This window comes from Myotis brandtii, unplaced genomic scaffold (genome assembly GCF_000412655.1).
Source record: "Myotis brandtii unplaced genomic scaffold, ASM41265v1 scaffold53, whole genome shotgun sequence".
NCBI lineage: Eukaryota > Metazoa > Chordata > Mammalia > Chiroptera > Vespertilionidae > Myotis > Myotis brandtii.
Window position 1 is genome coordinate 789,475 of NW_005369942.1, and position 25,214 is coordinate 814,688.

At 43.2% G+C, this 25,214-nt stretch overlaps 1 protein-coding gene across 1 annotated transcript in view; it reads left to right on the top strand.

Moving 5' to 3' along the window:
* MAML3 (mastermind-like transcriptional coactivator 3) overlaps positions 1-25,214 on the top strand; it is a 382,444-nt gene that overhangs the window by 209,275 nt on the left and 147,955 nt on the right. Inside the window, exon 3 of the mRNA XM_005877771.2 lies at positions 18,039-19,556. Coding sequence (XP_005877833.1) covers positions 18,039-19,556 — 1,518 coding nt within the window. The remainder of the gene's footprint in view (positions 1-18,038; positions 19,557-25,214) is intronic.

Sequence of the window (25,214 nt, forward strand, 5' to 3'; positions counted from 1 at the left end):
GTGAGAAAATGGAAATTATTGTGGGGACAAAACCTCGTTACACACACACACACACACACACACACACACACACACACTTCACATCTCAGCATATCTCTTTCTCACATTTGTCTTTAGATCATTCTTTTGATGGCTCAGATGTGCCATTATATTGTCTCAAAAACAAATATTTCATTGGGAATGTATAATGGTACACCCACTATGGGAAACAGTATGGAGGTTCCTCAAAAAACTAAAAATAGAACTACCTTATGATTTACTTATTCTCCTCCTGGGTATCTACCCAAAGGAATTAAAAGCAAGGTCTCAACAGATTTGTAAGCCCATGTTCAAAGCAGCACTATCCACAATAGCCAAGGGATGGAACAATCCAAATGTCCATCTAATGAGTGGCATGTATACATATCACAGAATATTCTTCAGCCTTAAAAAGGGAGGAGATTCTGACACATGCTACACCATGGATAACCTTGAGGAGATTATGCTAAATGAATAGTCAAGAAATAGAAAGACAAATACTATATGATTCCACTTATATGACTTGCCTATAGTAGTTAAATTCATAGAGACAGAAAGTCAAATGCTGGTTGCCAGGGCCTGAGGGGAGGGGGAATAGGAGCTATTTAATGAGTATAGAGTTTCAGTTTTGCAAGATGAAGAGCGTTCTGGAGATGGATGGTGTGGATGTGAATCTACTTAATACCCTTGAACTGTACACTGAAAATAGTTAAGATGGTAAATTTTATCTTACGGGTCTTTTACCACAATTAGACATTTCCAACACAATTTTTCATCTTCCTTCCTTCTTTTCTTCCGTCCTTCCTTCCTTCCTTCCTTCCTTCCTTCCTTCCTTTTCTAGAGAAACCTTTACTTTATCTCCTGACATTCGAGCTATGATGCCTTTTTTCCCTCCTGATTGTCCATACAAGATTTCTTATACAGAAGAGTCACACCAAGTATCTCCATTCTTCACTATTTGCGTCTGTTACTGACCCAAAACCTGGCATTCATTTGCAGCACAGTTCTAGAGCTTAGTTATCCAATAAAGTAGCCCCTAGTGGCATGTAGCTGTTTTAAATTTAATTAAAATTAATAAGATTTAAACTTCAGTTCGTTGGAAGCACTAGCCACATTTCCAGCACTCAGTAGCCACATGCGGCTAGAGGGCTAGAGGCCCATGTGTTGGACAGTGTACGTACAGAACACTTCCATCATCTCCATGAGTCCTATTGGGCACACAGCACTGTCCTTGAACAAGGATTCTCGAAGTCATGAGAATCACCGTGGAGGCTTGTTAAAACACAGACTCTGGGCCCCACCCTCAGAGTTCAGGAAGTCTGGTGACTGGCTAAAGAGTGTGCATTTCTAATAAGTTCCCAGGTGATACTGATGCTGCTGGGTGTCCTAGAGGACCCCCGCTTATATCCCCAGTGAATTGCTCTGATACTGATCTAATGGTCTCAGTTCTCATTTCAAAGCTGCAACTGACACTGGGAATCTGACCACAAATTATTCTTCATTTTGTCCTGCTTTCTTGAAAGTGCTTTATTTTGATCTCTCACTGATACTCTTTCTTTGTCTCTGCTGACTTTTCTCATATAATTAACAGGACCCATCTCCAACTACATGCTCACTTTCTTAGGGAGTTGTTGCACTTCCATTGTTTAGGACACCTCATATGTACGTACAGAAGATGCTCAAATAAACATCCCCTTATTTCTAAAGTCTTATCTTCAGGTTGGTGGAATATACCACTGCTCTTGGACACGATGATGTTAAAAACTGAGCTGCTGAGTCTCCACCCTCTCTGGGCAATGAGCTGATGCTTCCCAGATTTCTGATAATTGTTGCCATGAATTTCTTTAAATGATGGTGAGATGCTTGCATGAAAAGCTCCATAGAAATGACAAGTACTGTGTGTACCTGTTCATTAGATATTCATGCAGTTAGAGAAGTCACCACTGCAGTAGGCTGAGAGATTTCCTTAATGCCTTTCCTCCTGGTGACCAGCTGTTTTATAGACTTAATCTGCTTAATCCTGTCCATGAGATATAGCTGGGGGGGGGGGTCACACATGAATATGCCCATTTTCAAAGTAAGAATTGAGGTACAGAAAAGTTTAAAAGAGTGACCAGTTACAAAACTGGCTATATTTCTTCCAGGAAACGCCAGCTCCAGCGCATGACTGACATGCTGAGCCCCTAACTCCCATGCAAAGCCCCACTGTTAGAGAGCACTCAGCTTCTGGGTTTCAAGCATAAAAAGAAATTGCTAAATGTGATTCAACTTGTACTCTGCATAATGTGTTTCTGTGACACTTCATAGTAATGAGATAATTACCATGGGTACAGTATTAGAGTATACATATTCTGATAAGTTGCAGCTGTAAGAAATCAGTAATGGACATTAATCATTCCATTTCATTCCTTATGAATCTCAGACTAGAAGTTAAGCTGCAGAGTTCCAACAAACCTAAAGGCGAATTTTATAGTCATCATTTCTGCCATTTAGATGAAGACTTTATGAATACAATAGACTCTCCCTAATTTAAACTAATGGGAGCAAACAGCTGCCTGAATTGAGAAAAATCTGAATTGAAGTCTAGTAGTAAATATATACTACATGCAATATATTTAAAAGTAACAACTGCAATTCAGAGTAGGCTATCAAACTGTTAGTAAATAAACATCCTGGGGGAACTACTTTAATTAATATATGAGAAGAATTCATAATACTTGTATCAATTGTTTATTTAAATTTGAGTCTCTTGAGTCCTTGAGTTCTTGAGATCTATTTCTGTCTTAAGTAGGTTGAGCATTCTCCTTATAATCTTCATTATACCTATTCTTTCACATGGTAAGCTCCTTATTTTTTGTACATAAGGATAAATATCAGGTTGGCCCTTAGCCAAGTTACAGCTAAAGGCAAAATTAGCAGGAATTGAATTAACCGGGTTTTACGACACAATACATAGAAACAGCTATAGATAAAAACCTTGTTTATTCTTTCAAATTTAGAAATTAGTTACATATTTTTGAAAGGTAAGAGAAAACCTAAAATGCCAGTTGGTTTATCTTCCAACTATATCTATATGCACCTAGAGAGATCATACAACTCTAGGCCGTTAGCTTTATAAGAGATTTTAGAAATTATTTTGTCCAGGTAAAAATGGAGGTAGAGAATAGTTGACTAACTTTCACAGTAGGCAAAGCTTGGTCAGGAGAGAAGTCATTCCAGGACCCAGGGCTCCTGACTTTGAGCCTAGGATTAGGCCCACAACCATCGGCCTCTTCTAAGTCAAACATGCAGTAATGAATGCCCAGGAAAGGTGGGCAGCTCCTACTTGTAACCTGGTCCAGCACCTAATGGACAAGCTAGCACATTCAGGCTCTTCATGTATTTCAAGGCCATTTAATCAAAACCATTCATGGTGGAGATGGAGAAGAGCCACGCACCATTCTATAAGTTAGTCAACTTGGCCAAATTGTAGTCACTGTTGGAATGGAAGCATCACTGTTGTCAGTGTCTGACAAGTGTTATGCATAACAAAGATATTTGCCCATAGACACTTAACAAAATAAAAACGTGGAATAAGCTCTGAATTTCTTTGAAAGAAGGGGTCTTGTGTATCTTTCACACCCTCTGCACCCTGCTTGGCACCTGATACCATGTAGACCTCCGTAAAGTAAAAAATTCTCTTAAACGAACCACGTAGTTTACACAGTTGGGTTTCTGTGTTTTTAAGATACTTGTGATTACAATTTAGGTATGATTTTTCTTCCAAACTCACTAAAACCAAGAAACCTTTGCAGAAGACTGTAATGAACTCTTGCTCTCTGACTTCAAATGAGGATCTTAGTTACTCAGTGACGACCTGCCAAGTCCAGCTGTCCATCTGAGTTAATAGTGCCTTCCAGGGTGGTTTTGAAAGTGAGTCATTGATTTGAATCCAGAGTCCAAATAGAGACTCTGTTAGAGCTGGAACAAGCCTGGAGATCGGGTAGCTCGGCCCCCTCATTTTATAATTGAGGAAACGGGGTCCAGAGAGGTTAAGTAACTGCTGCCCAATCACATCATTAAGTTTGTTTAGTTGCTGTGCTTTAGTGAGATGGGGACAACGCCACATGCATATTTTTGCTTTTCAAGTTCCTGACATTTTCTGTTGTGTACACTCAGGGTATTTTTAAATACTGATAAGCATGCGAATGCAAACCTTATTTAGTCAAATCTGGCAGGGTGGGCTGTGCTCAGTGAAATCTATTACATTGCCTTGCTTGATGCCTTTATGTTCAGCTCTTTTTTTGATTTATGGTGTTTATTGGACAAAGGGTAACAACATATTTATTTCAGTAAAAATCCTCTTTTCTTTTACATAATTAAAAAAGATCCCTCTAAAGTCATTTACTTTCACAAATACACACCAAAAAAAAATAGTTTATCTTGAAACTGAGACCAAGGTGAAAAAAAATTCTGTCCCAGGGGAGTTTTAGAGAGCCACAACCATGCAAAAATAGGCAGTTACAAGAAAATACTATGCAAACTTAACTATAGCATTATAATGGAAACTGCATAAATAATATCTGGATGGCTAGGTAAGAAAGATAAAACCACTGAAATACATACTTCTGACTCTACATTGTTACAGTACATTTACAGTGCACCACAATTTGAACAGAACATTGGCAAACTCTGAACCTGTTCCTGGCACAGTGATTTATTGCATGGGGCAGGGGCCATGGGGCCCGAGCAGGAAATCCTGACCATCATTCCTTGTGCTTCCTCTGAATTGTGTTACTGCCATAGACTCTCTGTGTGTCTCTCTGAGGTGGATTATCCATGTAGAGTAACACATACTAAGCCTCAGGGAACAAATAGTCATTATTCAGAGCCTCCTAAATCATGACAGGCTCCTTCTGCCGACTCAGAGTTTTGCTTAGAGTCATCTCCAACTACACATCTTTGCTGATAGTTAAGGGGTAAGTGTGAAGTGTATTTTGAATTTTGGATTAAAATTGGGAAACAAACACTTTTAAAAAATATATATTGTTGCCCTGGCTGGTGTGGGTCAATAGGTTAGAGCCTCATCCCGAGCACCAAAGGGTCACTGGTTTGATTCCCAGTTAGGGCACATACCCAAGTTGTGGGGTGAGTACAGAAGGCAACCAACTGGTGTTTCTCTCTCACATCGATGTTTTTTTCTCTCCCTCTTTTCTCTCCTCTCTCTCCCCAACCTTCTCCCTCTCTCTTTAGAATCAATGAAAAACGTATTTTTGGGTGAGGATTAACAAAAAAATAAAAATTATATATAGTTAAGCTCTGGACCAAGTAGCAATTGTTGAGCTAACTTGCCTCAAGACCAAGTCTGTGTTGTATTGATTTATAAGTCAAGGATGGCTTTAGCTATTTGCTTAGTCAGCCATGCAGGAATGATAGTAGGTCATGTTATGGGCTGAATCGTGTCCTCCCCCAAAATGCCTGTGTTGAAGCCCTAACCCTCAGTACCTCAGACCATGACTATATTTGGAGGTAGGCCTTTTAAGAGGTGGTTAAGTTAAAATGAGGACACTAAGGTGGCCTTAATCCGATCTGACTGGTGTCCTTATAAAAAGAGAAAGTTTGGACACACATGAAGACACCAGGGATGCACCCACACCGAGGAAAAGCCATGTGAGGGCACAGAGAGGAGGCACCATCTGCAAGCCAAGGAGAGAAGCCTCAGGAGAAACCAGACATACAAACACCTTGGTCATGGACTTCCAGCCTCCAGAACTGTCAGAAAATAAATGTCCATTGTTGTTTCAGCCACCCAGACTGTGGTGTTTTGTTATGGTCGCCAGAGCTGGCTAATACAGATCACTTCAAATATTTTAGCTTTTGCAACCCATTTCTATCATTATCAAATCAGAAATTAGCATTACAAGTGACCATTATGCCTGTCTCGCCTCCCAAAGCCTCTGGATAAATCCAAACTTCTTCACATGGCAGACAAGCCCTTCAGGACCTATATAGCTCTCATTTCTCAGCGCTTCCCCCTTGCATTCTGGCTCAAGCCAGGGGCATTCACCTAGAAGCCACACTTTCTTCCTCCTCTGGCGTCTTCACCTCAAGGTGAATACTGCAAGTCTCAGCTTACATACAGTCCCTGCAGGAGGCCTTACCTCATCTGGACTGTGGCATTCCTCTCCTTTGTGCTCCCACAGCACAGGCACCCTCATCAGAGCTCACCTGCTGCTTCCCCTCAGCTCCGAAGGCTCTTGAGGTCAGAGACTGAATCTGATTCACTGGTGCATCCTTGGTGCTTGGTATAGAACCCGGCACACAGTTGATGTTCTGTTAGCTGAATCAAAGCATGAACACATTTGTGCAACATAGTCCTTCAAAAGAGTCATTGAGTGCCTCATCTGTGTAAGACACTGAGAGAGGACAGGGATACATTTCAACCAGATTAGTAGTTGTATTAGTCTTCTTGGGCTGCCATGACAAAGTCACAGACAGGGGAGTACGGTGAGGGGAGGCTTAAACAACAGAAGTGTGTCTACACACAGTTCTGGAGACTAGAAAGCCAAGGTCAAGGTGTCAGCAGGGTTGGTTTCTTCTGAGACTGTTGTCCTTGGCTTGCAGATGGCTGTCTTCTCCCTGTGTCTTCACATCGTGTTCCCTCTGTGTGTCTGTGTCCTGATCTCCTCTTCTTATAAGGACACTAGTCAGGTTATATTAGGGCCCAACCCCTAATGACCTCATTTTATTTTAATAACTTCTTTGAAGACCCTCTCTCCAAATAAAGTCACAAATAAAGTTACTGGGGATTAGAGCTTCAACATATGAGTTTGAGGACACGATTAAGCCCACATTAGTCGTGAGCACTGGCTTCATCTTTAGCACCTGAGGTACCCCTGGGGTGGCCGTAGACGACCACATTGCTGACTCCTTCGGAAAGTTATTTGCCATAAAGGTTCGGTGGTAAACATACATCGTCAGGAAAGGGGCATTTTGGAGTTGATTGTTGTTTTCAGGGGTGGGAGTGCACTGTTATATTAGGAATTCCACACCACCGAGAATAAAGTCCTAGAGGGCTAAAATAATGAAAGCATTTCAGAATATATGGTGATTGCCAACACTAACATCCTCACTGGAAATTCCCATTCTGAAATGGTCAGTATTTGGTTAACCTTCAGAAATTCCGTGGTCACGTGTCCAGTTCCCACCCAGGATGAAAACATCATCACTGCTCCTGGACTGTCCAGACGGGAGAGCTCTGTGGGACACGGTCAAGTCCTGTCTTCTACGTTCTGGTTGGACAGAGAGGATTTAGCCTTCCTCTCCATAAAAGGCTGGGAAAGGGTCCACCCAGGCTCAGCCTTGGTCACTCCCTGTGCATAATTGAAATTGCTGTCCACAGAATTCAGGGTGAGGTTGTAGGGAAGAGGCTGTGTAAGTGACTCTGACTGTTGCTATAACAACAGTACCGTGGTCTAATTTCTTCTGAAAAATGAATTTCAGCTGGTAGGATGGAGCTGAGCAGCTTCTCCCCACAGATTAAAAGCTCTGCGACAGCCTCCCTAGCTCTTCTGTGTGTGGATGGAGTGAGTGGAGCCGGTTCAATCACATCCACGTTCATCTGAATGTGAGAACGTGCCTGTCTGTGTGTGGTCGTCTTCACCCACCCGTGATTCATCCTGGAGAGGAAAATCCTCTAGTTCTGCTTTTCCCCTATTTGTGAATAAAGTTACTAAAGACATGTGTAAACATGGCAGTCCCCCTGTTGGTACAAGTCCCTTAGCTTCCAGCTTTGGGGTAAAACCATGCTACTGTGGAATGGAGGTCTGGGAATCAGATGCCTTCTAGAAAGATGCTATTCTATGTCCATATCCTATTTGCTCACTCACTAAGATGGTGAGAGACAGAGAGAGAAAGAGAGAGAGAGAGAGAGAGAGAGAGAGAGAGAGAGAGAGGCTGAGGGAGAGAGGGAGAGAGAGAGAGGACTTCTTTTCCAGCAGGCAGCTCTTAGCTTTGCTTTATGCAAACTGCAACTCACAAGGAAGAGCAATGTCTGACCTCTTTGAGGGAAGCGAGAGGCTTTTTATAGACTAGGCCATCTTATTTCAATACTGTTGTTTGCCAAAGGGAGATAAACACGTGCTGGGATTTTATGCAAAAGCAGTGTCGGGTCTGGGCACTGGGCGCTCTGCCTCCCTGTGCGGGTGCAGGGCTTCCGGGCCATGGAGACGCTCCTGGAAGGGGCTGCCAACAGAAATGAGAATTTCTTGTTGAAAATCAGGGACGTTTTGAGTAAACAGTGAAATTAAAATATTCTTGATTCCTACCCAAGGGAGAGAAAAGTACTCAGCCTCCCTGAAGTGTCTCTCCCTCCCGCCTCCCTCCTCCCAGAAAATAAACAAATCGAAATCTGGAGCTTAGTTCCAACATGCCTGTTCTTTGGTGTGTGCGGTTGGTGTAAGTCTCCAGCTGTGAACGATGCAGATGAGATGTGATCTTCTCATTTGCCCTCTTCCTCCCTCTGGTTTTTCCCTCTTTCCTCCCCCTCCCCCTTCACCGTCATTTCTTTACAGCTCTAAATAAAATCCCATTAGGAATCTCGGGTTGTAATACAAGGTCGCGCTACAGGCGTGTTTGAATGGATAATGTATGCATGACTTTTAGTAAACGATATCAGGAGATATTCCTGAGGAAATTGTTTCTTCTTCTTAAAAATAAATAGAATGTAATATGTCTGTGTGCTTATGGAGATGAAAAGGCAGAGCAGCGCAGGGTTCAGATGTTGGCGTCTGAGGGCAACTGCGGAGCTCAGTGGAGCTGTTCCCACGGAGAGCTACCTGGCGCAGGGGGCTGCCACCCGGGTGCACGCAGCTGCCGCCTCCTGAAGCGTTCAAGGCTGCAGCTCTCATCACGCCTCAAACACATGCTAAATCTGCACAGTAACATCCTCCCTCGTAGAGGAGCACGCCTTTCTGTGAATCAGGCAGATCTGACTCAAAGACATGAACACATCCTCCCAGACTGTCACGACGCAGGCGTGGAAATCACTTTTTCAGAATTTCTAAGCAAGGTTTGCTCACGTTTGATCAGGACAGGAGCCGGCAGGCACAGAACAGCAGAGTGGGTGAGAGCACGGAGTGAGAGGCAAGTGGGACTGAGGAGAGCTCTGCTCTGGGCTCTGGGACACACTCCTGTCCTCTCTGGTTATTGTGAGAATTAATCAAGGTAATACATGGAAAGCATTTAGCCTGATGCCTGGTGCATGGTAAGTCCTCAGCCAATTAGAATCTTAAATGACATGAATGTCCTGAAATATTTAGTAAGCAGTGAATCAGATCCTCTGATAAAAACTTAGAAGCGCAGCGCTTTCTACTGAACATTTTGTGAGATTTGAAAATCATATAGCCTTGGCATTTGCAGAAATAGCAGTCTCAGTTTTAATGAGTTCATAATTTGTTCAAACACTGATTTAAACTAACTGTACAGAGCTCATGAAAAACTTTACAACTTGAGATATAAAGAGTCCACAGGATTCATATGACCGATGGTGAAAATACAATTTATTCATTCAGTTCAGAGAAAGCCACAGGCTTGTGAGAACATTTATGTATTTGGAATTATGAACATTTGAAGAGACCTTGGAACCCACCAGTTGTAAATGTCAGCAGCCTCAAATGCTCTGCTGTTTTAGGATCCATTCTCAATAGTTATTGTGCATTTAACTGGTGCTGATTACATGTTTAAAAGTAACTAAAGAATCAAAGCATACCTGAGATTTCAGCCACACCCAAAAAGACTCAAATGCTTTTAAAGGGGACCTTCCTCTGGTACCCACAGCTGGAGTTGGGTGAGCATCCATGCTCCCAGCACTGAAGAGAGTGACAGCCCTCTTGTATATTCCTGAGACTACTTGGGAATAGAGCTTTAAATGTGACTCTTAGCAAAAAGGAAAAGGATCATGGTCATTTCTAAGAATAACCTCAGAGTCCTCCAGAATATTCTGAAGGGTCCTGTTCCCCTGGGCTGGGGGCTCAACGGTTTCCTGCATTTCCTTGGGCCTCTGAAGCTGAGGTTTCAGATGCCCATTAGGAGGAGAGGCCCCTGTTCAGATGATCCTTTTCTTCCTGGAGCATTGCAGGGTGGAGATTTCTAACTGCTCGAGGCTGACAGACATCCCCTCCAGTGACCCAGATTGCCCACTGACCAGGTTCGGAGAATCTGTGTTCTGGGATGATCAAAAGTAGAGGTTTTAAACTCTTGGCTCTCAGGGAACTAGTGTGTGTGTGTGTGTGTGTGTGTGTGTGTGTGTATCCACATGAATTTTATTGTGTAGTAAAGTTCCCTCCTCTCAGACATAATGTTAGCAGTGTACAAAGCTGACAAGGGAGACCTCAGGAGCTGTGATAGGTTCCTACATTCTTGTGTATCTCTCTATCCTTCACATAGATCTCCTTAAGACAAACATATTCAACTTTTGTCGGTCCATGTCTGACACGGGTTCACTTTCTGGGGTGGTCTTTGTTCTTGGGAATGAGTCCACCCCTCAGCACTAGCACACAGGCCATGGCACGCCCTCAGTTCATTGCATGAAAATGAAGGCAAGTGTATAATGTGGAAAGGGAAAATGTCCAGGATATTCCCTGCCCAGAGAAACCTAAAATACAAAAAAATAAACATTGTCATGAAAAGTCTTGTAGACATCCAGCAAGCTCTGCAGAATCCCAGGTCCTCTGAGGAAGCATCTCACCCCGAGGCTTGTTCCCTAGTCCTGTCTATGAGCTGTCCCAGAATGTCACTGATGAACTTTTTATATTGACATCGGGTTTGTGTGTGTACATGTGTGTGTACATGTGTGTGTGTGTTTTAATCAAACCAATAACTTCAGAATGTCATAACTTGAACAGGATTATTAATGTAGTTCAGAATTCCTAAAAACTGGGGATCCTGGACCAAATCTGATAAGTGTCTTTAGATACCTGTGCATTTCACCTGTGTCCCAATCTGGGCCCCACTCTGGGCTCCTGTATCAGAAACTGTGGAAGTGAGACCAAGAAATCTGCATTTCTCACAGTAGCCCAGGTCACTTAAAGTTGGATAATCAGTGGTCCAAAAAATTGGACCACTTAATAACCCTCAAAAAATCCTTTCTAAGGGCTCTGAAATCTAGGAGACAACTCTGAAAATGCTCTGCACACTCTTCATATTCTGCTAATTGAAATATCTAATGAGTATTCTGGGTCACTCATCGAATGCCTTAACTAAGCAAGTCGAATTTGCCTATGTGTTCCTGTGCTAGTTATCTGCTGGCAGAGTGAGGAGAGAATAACCATATGAAAATCGATTCAGTGAGTCATCTTCTGGTTTGACCAGAGCAGATCAAAATGACAAAAATGTTCTTTTTGAGCCTCGAAATTAGTTATAGCATCTGCAAACTGCGATTCCAGTTCACCTTTCAATATTAGGAAATAGCTGTGTCTCTAATAGTTGGTGAAGGGAGTACTCACATTTTTGGTTGGGGGTGGGGTGCTTTGATGGATGAAAACTTGAAGTCTTTGTATGGAAGTTTAAAATTCAATTATGAAAATAGCCAGCATTTTCAGTTCATGTAAGTGTCAAAACGTGTGACCTTAGCAATGTCACGTCAGGTCTCTGGGTTTCAGTCTCAGCCTCCCTTCCACGATTCTCTTCATATGCTCTCCGTTGTTGTCATCATAGTTTCCCTGAATCCTTACTGTCCTCAAAAATATTAAGGAGGGGACAGTCCACAAGCCATTTCCAGCATAAATAAATGTTATGTTTAATCAGTTGCCACTAAAATACTATACAGGCCAACATTTTCAAGTGCCTGCTTTGAGGATTAATGACTTAAGCTCAGTGTGGTTACTTGAGAGGTCTTTTTAGGGTTCATCCATTCCTACCGTCCCATGAAGGAGAAGGAAAGCAGCTATAGGACAATGTGTATTAGGATGACTTGGGAGCACATGGAGGGTCCCCAAGATCAGGAGTTGTGGGGAGGGACCATCACAAGAGCCTACACTGAAGGTAATGTCTAAGCTGACTCATGGAAGACAAAGGAAGTTAGTCAGATGAAGAAGTTAGATAAGAGTGTAGCATATTCAAAGGCTCAGAAGAGAGAGAATAAACACTGTATGTGCTGAGAGCTGCAGATAATTAAGTATAACGAAGGTTTAGAGTCGACTGGTGTTGGAGGGCCAGTTGGGGAAAGAGGGTCAGAGGTGATCACTAAGACAGGAAAGGTAAGCCGGTCAAGTTGTGAAGGGCCTGTGCGCCAGACGTCCATGATGCTGAAGATATTGGACAGCTCCAAAGAGCTGCAGATGAGCAATGGGCTGGATCAGGCTCACATCTATTCAGAAAAGCACAGCCATGTCGCAGAGAATGGGTTGAAGGGCAGGCAGGCCTGGCGCAGGAAGACTACTCAGGAGCTTCTGCAGAAATCAAGAGCGAAGTGATGATCTGAACTAAAGTAGTGTCATCGGGGGTAGAAGATGAGAATTTGAAATTTATTAATGATAAGAACAGACAGTTCTTGAGGTTTAATTGGGTGTGGGTGGTGGGGAGAGGGTGGAATCAAGGGTGGTTCCGGAAAACAGTCTGAGGGAGCATCAGACTGTTCGCATTGGAGTCAGTGCCGCAGAAGAAGGCACGGCTGTGTTTCATGGTCCTGGATGAGGGTGTAGTGTGGGCTGTGGAGTCAGACCAGGGTTACAAGGTAACACCTGTCTCTTAGAATCATCAGGAGTACAAGACAAGGAATCTGATGGTTTACCCCGATATCTTCCATCCTAAAGTTGTCATTAATAGCAGTGTCATCATCTTTATTCCCAAGCTCCATGATCATGCCCAATTTCATGCAAAATCAGGACAAGGCATAAGAGGTGTGGGCTTTGGGGAGGGAAGGAAATTGGTTTTGTGTGTGTGTGTGTGTGTGTGTGTGTGTGTGTGTGTGTGTGTGTGTGTTTAACTTACTAGCACTGCTAAAAGTCTAAAGAAAGAAAGAATATCTTTTTTGTGGACATACTGACCCCAAAGACCCTGAGAATCTCAGGGAATAGGGTTCCTCTATGTCAGCAGGGGCTGTAATCTTAGCCCTGTTCCTCCTTGTTATGGGTGTCATCCACCCTCCCCATCCCACCTCCTCCAAAGCTCTGCCCCTTTCCCTGTATAGTCAGTAGGACCTGCACATGACCAACCCCAAAGGTTTGCTGTGAAAACTAAATATGGTCCTTTGTGAAAGGGCTGTATAACCCCAAAGGCACAGCTATTCTTGTTACTACTGGTCTGGGTATCATCTCTCTCTCTCTCTCTCTTTCTCATCTCCTACATACACATACCCCACCGTTTCACAGAAACTCACACCATTGAGCTACAGCGCGTAGACCAGAGACTGGTGCTGGAGCCAGTGTGAAGCAGGAGTTGTTTCCTTCAAAGTCACTGACGGGTGATAGTGGCCCATAGTGTCACTGGCATGGGGTGAACAGTGTGCTTCAGCTCCTGGCACCACAGCGTCCCTTAATGGGAGAAAACACTTATAATAATAGTAACCCAGGAACAAGGAAGCTGATGCTCAATAAAAAGTTCCTGTGATTTTTCCATGGGGGCACGAATCATAGCATTGGAAGGCAGAAGAGCCAGGGACTCCCTAAGACAAGGCTGTTTGGGAAGAGACTGAGACCTAAGTCCTGGAAAGGGGGGGAAGTCACAAGGACATTTCCTCATGTAGTCAGCCTCTCTCTCTCTCTCTCTCTCTCTCTCTCTCTCTCTCTCTCTCTCTCTTAAATTGATTTCAGAATGGAAGGGAGAGGGAGAGATAAAAACATCAGTGATGAGAGAGAATCATTGGTCGGTTGCCTCCTGCACCCCCCCTACTGGGGATCGAGCCCACAACCCAGGCATGTGCCCTTGACCAGAATTGAACCCAGGACCCTTCAGTCCACAGGCCGACGCTCTATCCACTGAGCCAAACCAGCTAGGGCTAGTCAGCCATTCTCATGCTCACTGAGCAGAGTGCTTGTGAGTTCCTCAGTCTTCCCAAGCACACTTGGGAAAGGTTCTATCCCTTCCTGCCCACTCTCCTTCTCCCTCCCTGGAGGCGTGAGGAGAGACAGACTCTCAGACCACCTTTCCATATAGCAGCGAGTGCTGAGACAGTGGGGATGCTATTTGGGACACAACTAAACAAAATATAAAAACCATAACATAGCTTCAGTGTCTTCAGTGGTGTCTTTTTTATATTCCTAAACGCTGACACATGAAGTATATGTCAAGATTTGGGTTAAAGGGGCCAGTAGGAGAGAACTTGAGGCCCTCAAGGACAAAGAAATTCTTAGCATCCACTCAGGTTGAATGCTGGAAATCTATTTGATTTGAACCTCAACAACCTGGAGCTGTTTTACAATCTAGGACACGAATGCATTAGCACTTGGACGTGGGCTTGAATTGCAAATTTGATTTTTGTTGTTCACATTTTAAAAGGTTCACCAGATGCTTGGAAAACATTAGGGTTTTGCGGGCTAGCGAACAGAAATACTGTCATTCTACCTATCTGTGTCTTAGAGATCTGGAAAGTAATCTCTCCCAGTTGCAGTTGTGGCTATTAGTATCAGTGAATTTTAAAAATAATAATAGCTAATGTTTAATGGGTGCTTACTGGACTCCAGGCACGAAGCTAAGTGCTTTCCATATTATTTCATTTAAGTTCAGTCTCAGGGTAACTCTATGAGCTACAAATTACTCACCCATTTTGCAGATAAGGAAACCAAGGCTTAGGAGAGGTTCCATGTTGTCCAGGATTCATTCATTCAACGTGTGTTTATCAAGTGTCTACTGTGAGCTGCTGGGGACTCAGTAGTGAACAAAACAGAGAAGTTCCTACCCTCATATAACTCAGTATCTAATGGTGGGTATCACAGCTAACAGTTATTAAGTTCCAGGACACAAGTATATGTTTTAACTCTTAAGTGAGGGCCCTGGGTTTGAATCCAGGCATTCTGACTCCAAAGCCTGTGCTCCTGTATCTGTGTTACTGCCCTTCATGGCTTCACCCAGATAGGCCCGCTCTGCTGGTAAGAGGTGAAACTTGTGATTCCCAACCAGACCTGTCCTTGCCCATGGTCTTGACCGCCACTGTTCTACTGAGGAACAAACAGAGTGTTTGTCTTTATTTTCTCCATCCTGCCCCATCAACTCTGTGGCCCTACAACAGAATGGTGGGCCCTGACTTTCTAAAGTCAAGTCAGGTTCATCTTTAAGACAAGAGGGTATTTGTTTTAAGGCGAACATCGCTTCAGGAGGTGCCCAGGGCCCCGCATTGTTTCCTTCAGGCCCTGAGGCTGTGATATTTGAACTTGCCGCTCTGTGTTGGAGCTACATTCAAGTATCTGCCATACCGATGTTCAGAACCACAGTCTCCTGGTTTGTTCAATAAACCACGTCATTTTATAACAGTGTCTACCTAATACAAAGGCTTGAACCAGTATCTTCTTTGAAGTTAAATTCCAGTGCGTCCCCATTCGGGCTTTGTTTTTAGCAATTCAGGGGCTTTTACTAAGTGAGCGCAGACAGTGTTTGGTGTTGTGATTAAAAATATAGGATTTAGGAACAAGGGCTGGACTGGATTTTCACCCAAGGACCTTTTCTGTTTGCTTTTAACATGGATTCCTCTACTTATGGGAGAATAGCAATAAAGTGGCACTTCTTAGAATCCCTACATCGTCTCCGGATGGGTTTTATTTCACACGGGGCTCCTCTGGAGCCTGGTCAGTTCCACGTGTGAGTGACTAGTTCAGGGTCCAAGGGAATCCTGCTCCTTTCTTCCCTGGAGGACTGCTCGTCCTGCCCTCCCCATGCGTTCTGCCTTCTACCCTCAACTCTGTGAAGTTACGAAAACCCGGCTAACCCCATCTACTCTTCCTTTTGTCACCCATTGAGCATTTGTCCAGTACTTACTTTCTGCCAAATGCTTTTACCAGAAATCCTACACACTTACCTTTTTCTGGCAGAAAGGAAGGGGGCAGACAGATGAATTAGGTTTATGACTTATAAATTCATAGAATTAGCAAGACTTTTCTTAATTTGACTTAAATGAGTCCAGTTAAGTAGGCACAACACACTCCAAAGTATGAGATCCCATTCTTGGGGATGCAGAATCTCAAAGCCAGGCATTCCTTATGGTCAATGGGACAGCCTTCCTGCTCTGATTTAAGCTCACCTCTTTTAGCCTCTATGAATTGCACAACAGAATCATTCACTCAATTTGCCATTATTTGTTAACCACTGCACTGAACTTGAACACAAGGTGCAGCCCCACCAGACACCGTGATCAAGTCAGCTGTAGTCCCACCTTACCGGAGCTCACTAAACAGACACTTACATAATTGCCCCAAAGTATAGTAGGACCTATCATGGGGAAGTAGAGATTGCTTGGAAAGACTTACTCCAGCATATCCAACCTAGTATAGGTGAGTCAAAGAAGACCGTGGGGAATGGATATAAGAGAAGATTTCTTAGAGTAAGTGAAGTCTAAAATACAACCAGAAAGATGAGCAGCTGTTAACCTGGGGAAGGGAGGGTGGAGGGGAGGCAGTATATTCCAAGAAAAGAAAACAAAATGTCCAAAGTCCTGGAAGCAGAACAAAGCTTGGCGCACTTAAGAAACTGAAGTTTCAGGAGAATTTGTAGAAAATGTCCGGCAGGGGATGGGGAGGTGATGCTAAGCTGAGAAGGAAGAAGATGAGCCTGGAATGATGACCAAAAGAGCCAGGTGAAGTAGGTTCAGTTTGGGTTTTAATCTAAAGACAATGGAAATCACTACAAGGTTATAAGCAAGAAGGGCGATATGTTTTGTTTTGTTTTGTTTGTTGTTTTTTCTTTTTTGGTTTTGTTGAAAAATGTTGCAGTGCAGTGAATAAATTGATAGAAAGCAAAGCAATGCATAAAAGAATAGGTGAAAGAGTAAATGGATGGATGAACGAAGCCAAGACATGGAGATCAGTTAGGAGACTGTTGCAACAGTCTAGCAAGAGATAATGGTATCCTGGCCAAGGATAGTAGCAGTGAGGTTGGAGGTGAGTCGGTGTATTAGAGTAATAGTTTGGATGCAGAATCCATAGGACCTGGTGATTGGTGATGTGAGGTGTTTCAAGAAGAATGCTCACGTTTCTGATTTGGGTAACTGGGTAGTACTGAGACAGGAACATGGGTGAGGGCCAGGTTTGAGTAGGAAAAGATAATCAGCTCAGTGTTGAGACATGTTGAGTTGTAGATGCCCAAGAAACATCTGGTAAGAAAGCATTGGAGTTAGTGGAGCTCAGCAGAGAAGGGAGGGCTGGGTATGTTGTTATGGGGTCACTAGCCTAGAGAAGTTAGTTGAAGCTGTTGTGATGGGTGAAATCATCTAGGCTAGGGTGTAGAATGGGTAGGGGGGGAAAAAGCTTAAGATCAAACAATGAAGAATTCTATCATTTAAGGGAAAGAAAGAAGAATACATAGGGAGCTGAGGAAGAGCAGGTGGTGAGACAGGAGGAAATCCAAGAAAGCATGAGAGCATGGAAACCAAAGGAGGCATGCCCGTAGGCAGAGTGGGCTACTGCATCACCAGGTGCTGGGAGGTCTTGTAAAATAAGAACTCAGAGGAAATTTGGGGTTATGTTAACCATTCATCTTCATTTCTACACTCTTTAGTAAATGTGTTAAATTTTCTCTTCTTGGAGGCTTTTTATTCTTTAAAAATCTTGTTTATTTAATTCCTTAATGTTCTCAATGAAGAGATGACAAAAATTTAAGATAAGTGTTAACATCTTCCTCAAGTATAGTACATTTTGGTCCAAGTGTCACATTTAGCATTCAGTTGAAAATAGTAATAGATGATTCTCACTCTCCAATCTTTAGTTTGTTTTCTGTCTCTTAGCTTTGTGGGCTCTGCTTCTTAGAAGTTAGTGGACAGCAATACATTTCACCACACTGAAAGAGTAAACTATGAGCTGGAGATTTAATCATTCTCTTTCCTATTTCTTTTCCAGCTCCAAGAGACTGTGAAAAGGAAGTTGGAAGGAGCCCGATCACCACTTAATGGAGACCAGCAGAATGGTGCTTGCGATGGGAGTTTTTCTCCAACCAGCAAGCGAATACGAAAGGACATTCCCACCGGGATGGAAGCCATCAACAGTTTGCCCAACAACATGCCACTGCCTTCAGCTTCTCCTCTGCACCAACTTGACCTGAAGCCTTCTTTGCCCTTGCAAAATAGCGGGACTCACACTCCTGGGCTCCTAGAAGACCTAAGTAAGAATGGCAGACTCCCGGAGATTAAACTTCAGCCTGTTAATGGTTGTAGTGACCTGGAAGATAGCTTCGCCATCTTGCAGAACAAGGACCTCAAACAAGAACCTCTAGACGACCCTACTTGCATAGACACATCAGAAACATCTCTTTCAAATCAGAACAAGCTGTTCTCAGATATTAACCTGAATGACCAGGAGTGGCAAGAATTAATCGATGAGCTGGCCAACACGGTTCCTGAGGATGACATACAGGACCTGTTCAATGAAGACTTTGAAGAGAAGAAGGAGCCAGAATTCTCGCAGCCAGCAACAGAGACCCCTCTCTCCCAGGAAAGTGTGAGCGTGAAGAGCGACCCCTCTCACTCTCCTTTTACACATATCTCCATGGGATCTCCCCAGACAAGGCCTTCTTCTTCCGGTCCTCCCTTTTCCACCGTCTCCACGGCCACCAGTTTACCTTCTGTTGCCAACACTCCTGCAGCTCCGAACCCCGCCAGCTCCCCAGCAAACTGTGCGGTCCAGTCCCCGCCAACTCCAAACCCAGCCCACACCCCGGGCCAAGCTCCACCTCGGCCTGGCAATGGTTATCTCCTCAATCCGGCAGCAGTGCCGGTAGCTGGCTCGGGGTCAGGCCCGGGGGCTGTGCCCAGCTCTGACATGTCTCCAGCGGAGCAGCTCAAACAGATGGCAGCGCAGCAACAGCAGAGGGCCAAGCTCATGCAGCAGCAGCAGCAGCAGCAGCACCCAAACCAGACTTCCAGCTGGTCCCCGTTAGGGCCTCCATCCAGTCCATACGGCGCAGCTTTCACTGCAGAAAAACCAAATAGCCCCATGATGTACCCCCAAGCCTTTAACAACCAAAACCCCATAGTGCCTCCAATGGCAAACAACCTGCAGAAGACGACAATGAATAACTACCTCCCGCAGAATCACATGAACATGATCAATCAGCAGCCAAATAACTTGGGTACAAACTCCTTAAACAAACAGCACAACATTCTCTCTTACGGCAACACTAAGCCTTTGACCCATTTCAATGCGGACTTGAGTCAGAGAATGACGCCACCCATGGCCAATCCCAACAAAAGCCCCCTGATGCCCTACATCCAGCAGCAGCCGCCGCCGCAGCAGCAGCAGCCGCAGCTCCAGGCTCCCAGGGCGCACCTGAGTGAGGACCAGAAACGCATGCTTCTCATGAAGCAGAAAGGAGTGATGAACCAGCCCCTGGCGTACGCGGCACTGCCGTCCCACGGTCAGGTAGGTGGGAAAGTGATGCCCCCCTTGCGCCGTGCTGGTTGTGCATTTCAGACTGTCCACGTGTGATGCTTTGGCACCAGCAGGGTTTAATTGCCTGTGGAAATGCGTCCTACACATCCTCATGGGGTTGTCAGGTTTGGGTTTGGGGTTTTTTCCTTCCTTTTCTCTAAGAGATGGAAAAGGTTAGCCCGATTAACTTGCCTGTAGTTGAATGCCTGGGAATCAAACTTCTTTGATTCCCAGTGGCAGATAAGAAGTGAAAAATTACATAAGGTCCTCACTCTGAGGGAGGCAGTGCTGTAGCGGTCCCAGGGCCAGAGCTGGTCTCCTTATCTCCCGGTCGTTCAGTCCTACACTCGGCCTTGAGAAGGCCAGAGCCTTTGGGGATCTCTGCAACACTTTGATGAAGCCCTCAACAGCCTTTGCCTAGCTTTCAGAGTTGTGAATCCTGGACATTTGGGTTCTCGATGTTCAAATCTGAGAGAGTTTACTGTATTTTCAGAGTGACCTGCAGGATAGATTTTTGTAGGATTTGTCGCTGAACTAAGGCAATTAGAAGCTGCTTCAAGCTCACCAGTTTATTCAGCTCTAATTCAGGGAAATTCAATGGTGCCTGTACCTTAGTATCCAAACAAACTCCTCTCTCCCACTTCCCGGCTTCCTGGTTTGGACAGTAGGGAATAGATCCATGGAAAAATGAGTGTCAGCCAATGGGGAGTGACTACTCATTGATAAGCATTCACCTCCTCATCCTGACCACTGTGGCAACAGGCAAAGCTCCTTCAATGTACCACTTCCTCTACCTTTAAGGAGAGGAGAGTGGGGAAGTGCATTGTTCTACTGCCCTTCTCCATACAGGGGTGAGTGAATTCATGAGCCGCCACTGTACTGCTGTTTTGTGCCCTAGTCCTTGCAGGATGCCAATGTTTGCATTGCAGTTGGAGGTTTTGCAGAAAAGTCTTTGCTTTAGGGGCGTGTGCATACAGGTTCTAACTAGTGCTCAGATATGTATCCACAGTTGGATGCATCAGAAGTAATGCAGGCAGCTCTTGCATCACTAGGCAACTGCTTGCATCTTCTATCTCCTGGTGTGATCCCCTCCCGCCTCATATCCACCCAACCCCCCTGAACTTGATGGAGGCCACAGAGCTGGCAGTGGTGCTGGCCTGCAGAGACAGGCCTGAGCTCTGTGGCTCGGTTCCTGTCCTTCACAGCCTTCCAATCCCAAAACCTCACAGTGGTTTCTTGTCTGCACATGCCGGCCGGCTCTAAAGAAATTCTGTCTGGAGAAATAAAAATGTAGCTTGGTTTACATCAACTGCAATCAGTCGCGGGTAGGAAAGCATCACTGATATGTGAACTTTTATGTATTATTTTGGTATATACATATATATATACATACACACACACACACACACACACACACACACATATATATATATATATATATACACACACACACACACACACACACACCCCATTGGAAAGGTGTGACATTTTATACACTTCAGAATTAAGTTCTGAAGCAGGCAAAAATATAGGCAGTTCACAGGGATGTTTGTTGTAGCCCAGGCGTATCCGAGTTTTATGAGATCACAAGCTGTCAGAATGGTCTCGTCTTCATCTTAATGCAAATTGTGCCGCTACATCTGCCAGCTATAGTAAAATATCTCCTCCGAGCCAGACCGAAGATGATTAATTCTAATTCCCAGGCTCTGCAGACATGTGAGTGCAGTGTGAGCCCATCCTCACCACCACCACCAGCACCACCACCACCACCCCCAACTGAATGTCTTTTGAAATTTGCTAACTTGGGATGAAGTTTTTGTCTTTGCTGGGACATGAATTTTAAAGGTGCTTATTTCAGGTCCTTATGCTTGCCTCACTATGAGTAACTGAGGCCTTAAGTTACAGAGCTCATGTTTGGAAAGAGCTCAGTCAGGTGAAGAAATGAAGGTGATGGTTTTCTGGACTAAATCTATGGGCTTGTCCTCTGGTCCTTCCATCTCACGAGGTACTTTCAGGGTGGACAGGATCTGTGTTCTTGAGGCCTCATTAGAATAATCACTTCTTAACCTCATACAGAGCCATCAAGCAAAAGCAGGCTTTTTAATGAAATATTAACTCACCACTGTTTGAAACAAGCTTCAAAATACACATATAAACATGTGAATATCCTTCTGCAAACATACCAGTTATTTCACGCTTTTATCTGATTGTGGAGCAGTATTTACATAGCTCTCAGAATCGTTAATTTGCACTCTATGCGAGTACATGGCACAAAGACGTGCACGCATTACAGGCAAGACATAAAATGTAATTATACATAGGTGTAGTTCAAATTTGTTTTCTGCTGTTGCTAGTGAAAATTCACTTTATTCTTTGTTGGCCACAAGGACCATGAGCAACAAACACTTAGTTTTAATGAATGACTTGAGCACCAAAGCCACTAACACTAGGACATTGATTTCAACATAATTATCTTATAAAGATGTTTACTTATTTGGGACATTTGCAGAAAATGGAATTCCTCTCAGAAATGAACAGAAATTCACTCAGTTCCTAGACATTTCAAAAAAGATGGAACCAAAACTAGAAAGCACCCAAAAACAACTTTTTTCAAAATTGAGCAAAGATTTATGTACAAAGATTATTTGCTAAGAGTGTTAATTACAATAGTGGAAAATTGTGACCAAAATAAGAATTTTGGAAAAATAATGGACATGAAAACCATGATATTGAGTGATTATCATGTAGAAATGCTCATAGGAAAAGTGAAGCAGATCGATCATACAGTAGCTTGTATGTTGCAGTCCAGATTGTGTTTTTAATACATATAGAAAAATACTGAATAGCTAAAATATTAAGAATGGTATATTTGGTTGGTAAAATTATGAGTGATTACTGTTTTCCCTCCATAATTTACCAAGTTTTCTGTCATACATGTATGTTAATTCTACCATCAGGAAAGATAGTTTTTAAGAAAGGGAAATCCCCTATTTTAAAAAAATCTTATACTATGCTAATTTTTTTTTAAACTTTCTTATTTTCCCAATTTGCCAGTTGGAGTGAGATGGGGCCATTATTTTCCACTCGTTTACATATAGTATTAGTTATGGATCCCTGCTTTAGCAGATAGATAGTTCCAAACCCTTCTCCTCACACTCACTCTCTTTTTCTTTCCTCTCTTCACCTTCTCTTCTCACTCCTATCACCTGCTCTGAATTCTTATAAAATCTCAGCTAAGATAGCGACAATGAAAGTATCAGTGAAACTGCCACCATTATGAAATTTCAAGTCTTCTCTGGGTTATGTTCTCGTATTAATTCTTTGATGATTTCTCCTTTCCCTTTTTCTCGTATTATACTTTCTGGGCTGCTCTCTAATTTTTAAAATATGTGATTCTGTGATGAAATAATCATAACTTACTTTGGCCAAGTCTATCTGTTACTTTTTCCTAATTTTTTTGTTTCTCTAGAACAGCCTCCTCTCTCTCTCTCTCTCTCTCTCTCTCTCCTCTCTCTCTCTCACCTGTTTTACAACGTTTTGCATAGTACCTGACACTGCATCTTAAACATAAGGATGATAATAAATAATTACACGTGGTGATTATCGGTGTTCGGAACCAAAGTATGTTTGCAGTGGAGTCTCAGCTCCAGTGGAGAGAGCATTAGCACAAATAACACAGAGCTGCTTTTGAGATCAAACAGAAGAACTGGAAAGGCAAGTCTAAAAGGGATCCTTTGATAGCAGGTGGTAATCTTGAGCCAGTGGAACAACAGTGAGATTGCAGGAAAGGCAAACTCGGTCTCTGGGTCTGACAAACAGAAACAGTGGAGCAACTCTGAAAGGAGGGGTCAGGCGAGTTACAGGCACCCAGAGCCCAGGAAGACCTTTCACACGGAACAGTGGAAAGGGAGTCATTTCCAAGGTGTGACGTTCATTTTTAGTAGTTGCCATCAGAGGACTAGAGAATAGGATGACTATGCTTCTTTATTAATACTTTGCATGCTGTTTGCGGTATATGACTGTGTATATCAGAATGAGTACATGTGTTCTCATGTTTTATAGAAAGTTTTTACTTTTCCATTTTATTTTACCAAAATTTGTTGGGCACCATGTGAGGTGTCTTCATTGTAAGATTTTTAACCATAAAATCTCCAAAAAAGAACAGAGCTCCAGTATTAACAGCCATCATAGGAATCCCTTAACTTTAACAACTTGGAGTCCTTTTTTTCGTTTCCTTAGTGTGTGTGTGTGTGTGTGTGTGTGTGTGTGTGTGTGTGTGATTATTTTATCCAAATAATATATGACATAGCTCAGAAAGTCAAATAGGCCAGAAGGCTTGTAATGAGGATGATCAGCTTCATCCACTTCATTCTTTATTTCTGCTTCCCAAGGTGACCACTTCAATTCATTAAGTCGTTTTCTCTCATTTATTCCATAGACTGCTGTTTCTCAATATGTCAGTTACTTGATTCTATAAAAGATGAAGCTTCAGCTCACTTATACTACCTCCTCATGAACACAACCCCCTCCACACACAGAATCTCTTTTTTTTCTTTGCCCCATACTCTCAGTGTAGCTAGATATATTACAAATTATGATTTTCAAAGTCTTCCATATTTACATGGAATTTTTGCATAGTACCTCGCAGTTTAGCTGTGTAGCATATTATGGTTATATTTACCTTCTAGTATGACTTTTTGTTTTCCCTGGAATTAATAACTGCCTCTTTTTTAAAAATTGGTGTTATTTCTGCACTTACCCTCAATCTATCCTCAAACTTTTCTGACGCTGTAAAACTTTCAATGGGAAATGGGATCAAGCACATCAGATCATCTATTTTTCTTGCATTTTCTTTTCTTTTTTCTTTCTCTCCTTCCCTGTCTCCCTCTCTCTCCCCCGCCATTTTTCTCTCTCTTTCTTTCTCAATCTCTCCCCCTTCTCTCTTTCGTCCCCTCCTCAATCTCTTTCTCCCTCCCTCTCCCTTTCTCTCTTCTCCCTCCATCTCTCTCTCCCTCCCTCCTTCCCTCCCTCCTTCCCTCCCTCCCCCTCTCCTTCAGTGTCTGTCCTGAAGGCTTACACCCTCTTGCTCCACTCTTCTCTCCTACAGTTCTCTGGCTCTGCTGCTTAAATGCCTTTCTTCATGGTCCTGTGGCTTCATAATACCCAGTGACATTCGGATCCCCCACTCTATGGGTGGGACCTGTTTTTTCACTCTGGGAGCTTTTCAGATCTCTCTTGTCCCTGAAATTCGTGATGATCTGTTCCTTCACTCACTATGTCTGGTTCTATGAACTTTTACCCAAAAACCTGGAAACATGTATTCTTAAAATTTGGGATATGTTCTTGTGTTTTAATCATTTCTTCTTTTCCCTTTCTCTTTATTATCTTTCTGGAACTTTTATTTATCATGTATTGGACCTCCCGATTGTTCTCTAATTTTCATATCTTTTCGACTTTCTATATTTTTATCCTTTCTTCCACTTCCTGTGAGATGGTCTCAGCCTTATCCTCCATCTCTAAAATTAAACATTTCATTTTATTTATCATACTTAAAATTTCCGTAGCCTCTTTCTTGTTCTCTGATGTAGCCTTTTTGATCTAAGGATATTAATTATCATTTTTAGATTAAGTTTTTTTGTGTCCCCCCCC